This window comes from Mustela putorius, unplaced genomic scaffold (genome assembly GCF_011764305.1).
Source record: "Mustela putorius furo isolate JIRA1106 unplaced genomic scaffold, ASM1176430v1.1 tig00003899_pilon_pilon_pilon, whole genome shotgun sequence".
Classification (NCBI taxonomy): Eukaryota; Metazoa; Chordata; class Mammalia; order Carnivora; family Mustelidae; genus Mustela; species Mustela putorius.
This window is the reverse complement of record NW_025422048.1, coordinates 12,190,710-12,199,154: the sequence shown is the minus strand read 5'-3', so window position 1 is coordinate 12,199,154 and position 8,445 is coordinate 12,190,710. Positions and strand designations below refer to the sequence as shown.

General features: G+C 39.6%; 1 protein-coding gene across 1 annotated transcript; it reads right to left on the bottom strand.

Annotated features, from left to right (window-relative positions):
- Nucleotides 1-452: 452 nt before the first annotated feature.
- On the bottom strand, nt 453-3,908 carry CUNHXorf66 (chromosome unknown CXorf66 homolog). Its single transcript, XM_004773627.3, has 3 exons — nt 3,666-3,908; nt 2,627-2,783; nt 453-1,347 (listed from the first exon to the last, which is right to left on the bottom strand). Exons 1-3 carry the CDS (start codon nt 3,751-3,753, stop codon nt 537-539), a joined length of 1,056 nt encoding a protein of 351 aa, XP_004773684.1. The 5' UTR covers nt 3,754-3,908; the 3' UTR covers nt 453-536.
- Between the last annotated feature and the right edge of the window lie 4,537 nt (nt 3,909-8,445).

Here is an 8,445-nt window from a genome sequence, read left to right as displayed (position 1 = left end):
TTTTAATCAGAACTTTCACTTGTATTCGTGAATTTTAAAAAGACCAGGGTTTTCTAACCCAGAAAAATTCTAACCCTTTATAGTTTGTCTTTTTAAAAAGGGCAATACCAGTAGGAAATCAAGTCCATGGCACCTACAGTGCTTTTTATTTATTTATATCTATTTTATTTTTGTTAATGTGACCTGATTAATTTTATTGAGTTCAGTATTTCTTTTTTTTTAAAGATTTTATTTATTTATTTGACAGAGAGAGTTCACAAGTAAGCAGAGAGTCAGGCAGAGAAAGAGAGGGGAAAGCAGGCTCCCCACCGAGCAGAGACCCCAATGCGGGACTCGATCCCAGGACCCTGAGATCATGACCTGAGCCTAAGGCAGAGGCTTTAACCCACTGAGCCACCCAGGTGCCCCGCCATCAGGGTTTTTAAAGGATAATGAGCATCAAATAGTTGGTGTAAGCTTGCTTTTTCACATGTGGTTTTTATTTTTATTGAGTTCTTAGTTATGATGGCTGCTTTTAGGGATGACTTTACTTCATTTTATGTGCAGATAATGGTTATCTCCCTATCACTGTCATCGCTGTTGATTGTGATATCACTGCTACTCACATTGCCACAGAGTAATACATTGTCTCTGTAATCGCCCTTATGACAGGACTTGGAAAAAGACTGCACTTCGCTTGAAACAGGTGAGTTTTGAACATTACTATTCTTTGCCTCAGAAATATTATTGACCAAAGGTTTAGAAGAATTTCTGCAAACAAGGCATTTTTCCTCATAGTATTGACAAGACTTGATTAACCGAGGCCTAGTTGACGTGCCTGCCTTACCTGTCCTTTTTAGATTACGATGTCTAGAGGATCTGGTTAGTTTCTGTAAACTGGATTGCCTGGGTGGTGAGATTTGCTTTTGTGGACTGGGGGGCTTGGCTGGTCTGACTGGATATTGTAGAAGGGCTGGCCAAGGCAGCCTCTTTGCCTTATTTGGGTAGGATGAACAGGACTGACTCCCTAGCTTATGGGCATGAACTTGCTTTTGGGGCTTTTTTAGATTGTGTGTTCTATCTGACTTTCTAGGGTGGGATGACCTGGATATTTTTTGTGGCCTTGGTGGCTTTTTTACCTTTTCTGGACTAGATGATATACATTGCTTTCCTGGACTCAAGGACCTCCTTAACTTTTCTGCACTGGATGGTATGGATGACTTTTCTGGACTTGAGGGCACAGAAAGCTTGTCTATACTAGATAGCACGGACTGTTTTTCTAGAATGCATGGACTGGCTATCTTGGATTCACTGAATGATATTTTGGATGATCTGGACGACTTGGTTGTCACATCTTCTTTCCTGACCCTGAAAATATAGAAAATTCGGCGTATGACATCTTAAAACAAAAGAGTACTGTTGCTATCACCAGAAAACACAGGTTACTATGTCAGTTTAGAGTTTTGGTCATTTTTTTGGCTCTAGTAGAAAAATTGAACACAGTAAGAATTGGAGTGTGATAAAAGCTATGACTTGGGTTAATAGATATGAACTCATGCTGAATACTTTTTTATTTTCTCGAGAGTATTTTTACTATTTCAGATGCATTGATAACCATATAGCCTACATATGGAATTCCAACAAAGTCTACTGTTGAGAAGGAGAAAGAGAGCTTCACTTATTCTAGAAATTAAACTTTAAAAAAGTCATAGGTTGGGGCACCTGAGTGGCTCAGTCAGTTAAGCATCTGACTTTGGCTCAGGTCATGATCCCAGGGTCCTGGGATGGAGCCCTACTGCAGGCTCCCTGCTCAGTGGGGAGTCTACTTCTCTCTCTCCTGCCCCACCCCCTCATGCTTTTCCTCTCAAATAAATAAAATATTTTTTAAAAGAGTGACAGGTTAACATGCAACTCATACACAACTGTCACTACTTGTCATAAGGAAAAAATAAACTCTTTAGACCGGATTCAGTGTTTCCTATCATATTTACACTGTCAAGTTATAGGTCCATGCATATTCATATTCACAATATTCCTCTAAAACTAAAGAAATACAGCTCTGGGGTACTTTAGTCATCGGTCCTTACATTGGGAAATTTTTAGGGAAGCACTAGATCAGGGCCAACCTGATCCTCCTATGTGAAAGGCAGGGAGTGAGACAGGGACAGCAGTGAATAATTTTTGCTATTATGTCTTCAAATGGTAGATTATCCAAAATGTTTTGTTGGTTTTGGAATGCAGAGACCCATCTCCCTCTCCCCTTCTTTTTTTTTTTTTTCTTTTCAAGTTATGTATTTAAATTCTAGTTAGGTAGCGTACAGTGCAGTATCAGTTTTAGTCTCTCCCGTTCTTTATTCTCCCTGTCTTATTTGGATAGTCAAGCCTCTTTTCCTAGACTCAATTTGTAATGAAATTTATAGCCTGGGGCTCAGCTGAACCCTCAGTAGGAGACAGCTTTAGAATACACTAAACTTGATAACGTACTTGAGAATATTTAAGAGCTAATATTATTGAAGTAAAGGTATCCACCCACAAGATGAGCTCTTTAGAAGTCTGGGGTTAACGTTAAGTAACCACGAAAACAATGAGATCTCCACTATATGTATACACACAACTTTCATTCTTAATTTAAGGGTGTAAAACTTACGTTCCTGCTTTGGGTGCATCGTCGCTCATACAATTGTAATGGAGAAAACAAAAACAGGTGAAGACAAAAGCTATGATCATAATACCAATTACGATAACGAGTAGACGTCTCCTAAAGTTGTCCATTTTAATCTCCGTTGGTTGAACGTGCTTAGCCCCTGCCAAAGAGATGGTTTCACCAGAAAATGTGTTAGGTAACCCAGTTTTCTTCCATTTGATAGTGGTTTGCTACTAAAAGGTCAAAATCAAGTCTTTTCATCAGTGATTTCTTTTTTTTTTTTTTTTAAAGATTTTATTTATTTATTTGACAGAGAGAGATCACAAGTAGGCAGAGAGGCGGGCAGAGAGAGAGGAGGAAGCAGGCTCCCTGCTGAGCAGAGAGCCCGATGCGGGACTCGATCCCAGAACCCTGAGATCATGACCTGAGCTGAAGGAAGCGGCTTAACCCACTGAGCCACCCAGGTGCCCCTCATCAGTGATTTCTTAAAGCATGATAAGTTTCCCATTGTCATTTTCCTCCCTCTATCACATCCTCCAGCCACAGTCTAGATGCTAAATCTGGGAATCATCACTGGCCAATCAGTACAATTCCCTTGGTTACCCCTGCATCATGGCTTACTCACCTCATTGCCTAGGTTTTTGAGTGTATGTATGTCTTGCACATGTGAATGCACTTGAGTGTTAATGTTTGTGTGTGAATGTGTATGGTGGAAAAAAGGGTAGGACAAGAAAAAACTCTTTTTGAAGCCTACTATATGTTAGGGGCCATGCCAGATTAGTTGAGGGCAGGGGTTAGTGGATTTGGGTGGGGAAGGGGAGTGAAGGGGGACAGTATCTCTATACCCTATGCTTCTATATTTCTTGAATTTTCCACACAGAAGTAAAACTCTCAGATGTTCTCCTAGAAATTCTTAAAGACCTACTAATGGTAACATCAAAGAAACAGCAGATTTCTTAAACACAGCTAGCTTGTCTAATTAAGGCTTGAGTGCATAATATAATAGATCCTAATTTCTAAGTTTTAAGGGTTAGGCACATACCTGTAGTAGAAGAACCATCACTTTGGTTTGTATTTAAACAACTGTTTATCCAAATGGACAAAAGTAGGACATAAATAAAAAGATTCATGTCCAGGGATTTGTTCAAATGTTTTTTTCTACCAAGGAAACTACTGAATTTGGTATGATTCAGCCTGTTCTAGAAGTTTATGACATCATTATCATTTTGTGTCATATTGTGACAACATAATCTCACCATGGAGAAGCCAGAGCTTCTGTGTATAAATACTGCCAAATGATTTTTAACAATTTATTTCTCCACATCAAATATTCTACCAAATGCAAATCAAGAAGGTTTGGGGCATTATTAAAAGCACAGAGGGAGATATTTAGAAAAGATAGGGAAAATGGGATTTCTTTAGCTACTGAAGAACTGCTTCTCCTTATTAAATGATAAGGAGGCAATTTGCAGCTTTGTAGTAATTCTTAAGTGTTATAGGAGTTAAATCATCCTGTAGTATAAGTCTATATGATTTTTTTTCTTAACAAAATTAAGATATTATAAAGCAGTAGTAATTAAAACAGTATGGTACTGGCATAAAAATAGACACATAGATTCGATGGAGTAGAACAGAAAACCCAGAAATAGAACCACAGTTATATGGTCAATTAATCTTTGATAAAGGAGGAATGAATATACAATGGGAAAGCTGGATAGCCACATGCAAAAGAATGAAACTGGACCACTTTCTTTCACCACACACAAAAATAAACTCAAAATGAATGAAAGACCTAAATGTGAGACCTGAATCCATTAAAATCCTCGAGGAGAGCATAGGCCATAATCTCTCTGAAACTGACTACAGCAACACTTTTCTAGATAAGTCTCTGGAGGCAAAGGAAATAAAAGCAAAAATAAACTACTGGAACTACATAAAAATAAAAACTTCTGCACAGTGAAGGAAACAATAAAAAAAAAAACCTAAAAAGTCAACCTACTGAATGGGAGAAGATATTTGCAAATGATTTATCCAGTAAAAGGTTAGTATCCAAAATATATAAAGAACTTAGACAACTCAACACCCACAAAACAAATAATCCAATTAAAATATGGACAGAAGACATGAAAAGACATTTCTCCAAAGAAGACCTCCAGATGGCCAACAGACACATGAAAAAATGTTCAACATCACTCATCAGAGGGAGCTGCAAATCAAAACTACAATGAAATATCATCTCATAGCTGTCAGAATGTCGAAAATGAAAAACACAAGAAACAACAAGTATTGGCAAGGTTATAGAGAAAAAGGAACTGTTCCTCTTGCACTGTTGGTGGGAATGCAAACTGCTGCAGCCACTGTGGAAAACAATATGGAGGTGCCTCAAAAATTAGAAATAGAACTACCCTATAATCCAATCATTGCAGTACTGGGTATTTCCCCCCAAAATACAAAGACACTAATTCGAAGGGATACAAGCACCCCTATGTTTCTTGCTGCATTATTTACAATAGCCAAACTATGGAAGCAGCCCAAGTGTCCATTGATAGATGAATGGATAACGAAGAGGTAGGGTGTGTGTGTGTGTGTGTGTGTGTGTGTGTGTGTATACATACATAAGTACAATGAGATATTATTCAACTATAAAAAAGAATGAAATCTTACCATTTGCAACTACATGGATGGAGCTAGAGAATATAATGCTAAGTGAAATAAGTCAGAAAAAGACAAATATAATATGATCTCACTCATATGTGGAACTTAAGATTAAAACAGATGAACCTATGGGAAGGGGGAAAAGAAAAAAAGAACAGGACTGCTTTTGCTCTCTCCCACAGATTTTTTTTAAATTTTTTAAATTTATTTTCAGCATAACAGTATTCATTGTTTTTGCACCACACCCAATGCTCCATGCAGTCCGTGCCCTCCCTAATACCCACCACCTGGTTCCCCCGACCTCCCACCCCCCGCCCCTTCAAACCCCTCAGATTGTTTTTCAGAGTCCACAGTCTCTCATGATTCACCTCCCCTTCCAATTTCCCTCAACTCCCTTCTCCTCTCCATCTCCCTATGTCCTCCATGTTATTTGTTATGCTCCACAAATAAGTGAAACCATATGATAATGGACTCTCTCTGCTTGACTTATTTCACTCAGCATAATCTCTTCCAGTCCCGTCCGTGTTGCTACAAAAGTTGGGTATTCTTCCGTTCTGATGGAGGCATCATACTCCATAGTGTATATGGACCACATCTTCCTTATCCATTCGTCCGTTGAAGGGCATCTTGGTCTTTCCACAGTTTGGCGGCCGTGGCCATTGCTGCTATAAACGTTGGGGTACAGATGGCCCTTCTTTTCACTACATCTGTATCTTTGGGGTTAATACCCAGTAGTGCAGACTCTTAACTATAGAGGACAAACTGATGGTTACCAGAGGGGAAGTAGATGGGGGGATGGGTGAAATAGGGGATGGGGATTAAACAGTACACTTATCATGATGGAAAAAAATAATAAAATGATAAGAAAGGATGAAAGGAAATTAAAAGTTACAATTCATATCAAGGTTTGGTATGATACAGAGAATCTCATTTTTTCCTCAAGATCTCATCTTTTCCTTGTGAACTATTAAATTTCAGAGTGCCCAAAACTATTCTTTAATAATACAGTAACTGTTTTTTTACTTAATAATAAATTGTAATGAGGCACCTGCGTGGCTCAGTCAGTTAAGTGTCCGACTCTTTGATTTTGGCTCCGGCCTCACGATCTCAGGGTCCAGCCCCACATAGGGCTCAGTGCAGGGTTTGGAGTCTGCTTAAGATTCTCTTTCTCGGGGCGCCTGGGTGGCTCAGTGGGTTGAAGCCTCTGCCTTCGGCTCGGGTCATGATCTCAGGGTCCTGGGATGGAGCCCCACATGGTGCTCTCTGCTCAGCAGGGAGCCTGCTTCCCTTCCTCTCTGCCTGCCTCTCTGCCTACTTGTGATCTCTCTGTCAAATAAATAAAATCTTAAAAAAAAAAAAAAAGATTCTCTTTCTCCTTCTCCCTCTCACCCCCCCAACTGTAATGATTAGTGAACGCCAGTGAAAGTAATGATGTCTGTAGTTAATATAAGGCAGATTAGAAATCAGTGTTCTTTTTTGAAAAGAGATTTTATTTTAAAGTAATCTCTATACCCAAAGTGGGACACAAACTTAGAACCCCGAGATCAAGAGTTGCACACTCTACTCACTAAGCCAGCCAGGCGCCCCTAAACCTTAGTGTTCTTAATGTTTTGGAATTAATGTTGAAAAGCTGAAATTCATTCTTTTTGATAAACTTGACTGCCACACTGAGCATATCTGTGTATTGCTCCCTTAAAATGTTCAATTTTTGTATGCTGATTAGAAGCTGTCTGTATTCAACCCCTCTATTGTTAATTCTGAAGTGTTATTTACACGTTGTTATGGTGCACCTTACCTTGGTTCCCTTTTATGTGTATTAAATCTACCAACTGACAGAATAAACACCAGGTAAATCAAAGAGCTGCCTTTGTTCTGTGTGATTGTTGTGCAAAGCAGCTAAAGCTGCCACAAGTCTCCAGAACTAAGCCTGACTGTGTGCAAGTATCTAGGGGAAAGCATAACCCTCCCCAGGGTGACTATCTATATTTGCCAATGTACAAGTCCCCAAATATACTGTTTGAAAGGCAATTTAATGTTTTGGCAAAAAAATATTACTGAGGGACTGGATCTTGTCAATTTTCCTAAGCCAAAGTATCCACTCACAAAATTTAAGGTTGTTTTTTTTTTTTAAGATTTTATTTACTTGTCAGAGAGAGAGAGAGCAAGCAGGCAGAGTGGCAAGCAGAGAAAGAGAGAGAAGCAGGCTCCCTGCTGAGCAAGGAGCCCTATGCAGGACTCCATCCCATAACCCTGGGATCATGACCTAAGCTGAAGGAAGCTGCTTAACCGACTGAGCCACCCAGGTGTCCCATCTTTCTTTTTTTAAAAAAGATTTTATTTGTTTCTTCAAGATAGAATGTGAGTGTGAGAGAGTGAGAGAAGGCAAAAGCAGGGGGAAAGGGTAGAGGGTGAGGGAGAAGCAGACTCGCTACTGAGCAGGGAGCCCAATGCAGGGCTCTATCCCAGGACCCCAAGATCATGAGCTGAGCCAAAGGCAGATGCTTAACCAGGTGCTCCCAAATTTAAGTTTTCAAATAAAATGATTAAAATTAACTTTTCCCACCTCTCATACTTAAGTGACCTTATTTATCTGTCAGAAAAAAAATATTAAGGTTTGAATAGTCCCTTAACCTTTTAATTGAGCTGCTGCTAACCATCAGGCTAAAGCTCAGTCCAGTCATTCATTTATTCAGCAAACATTTATGAAGTGTTCCTATGATGCCAGATACCATCCTTAATGCTACAGACCCCAAAACAAGCAAGATAAAAATTCCTGTACCTGTGGAACTTATATTCAAGTAGAAAATACAAGTAATTACAAGATAGTGTGAAGGGGGCTATATTTTGTTTTTAAGATTTTATTTACTTATTTGACAGACAGAGATCACAAGTAGGCAGAGAAGCAGGCAGAGAGAGAGGGGGAAGCAGTCTCCCTGCGAGCAGAGAGCCTGATTCGGGACTCGATCCCAGGACCCTGAGATCCCAGGACCCTGAGACCATGACCTGAGCCAAAGGCAGGGGCTTTAACCCACTGAGCCACCCAGGCGCCCCAAAGTGGCCTATATTAAGACTAAGCACAGTCCTTGGGGAAAGATCATTCTAACAATAATGAGAAAGTATGGATTAGAAGGAAACTCAGTCTGTTGGAGAGACCACAAGGAAGAAGA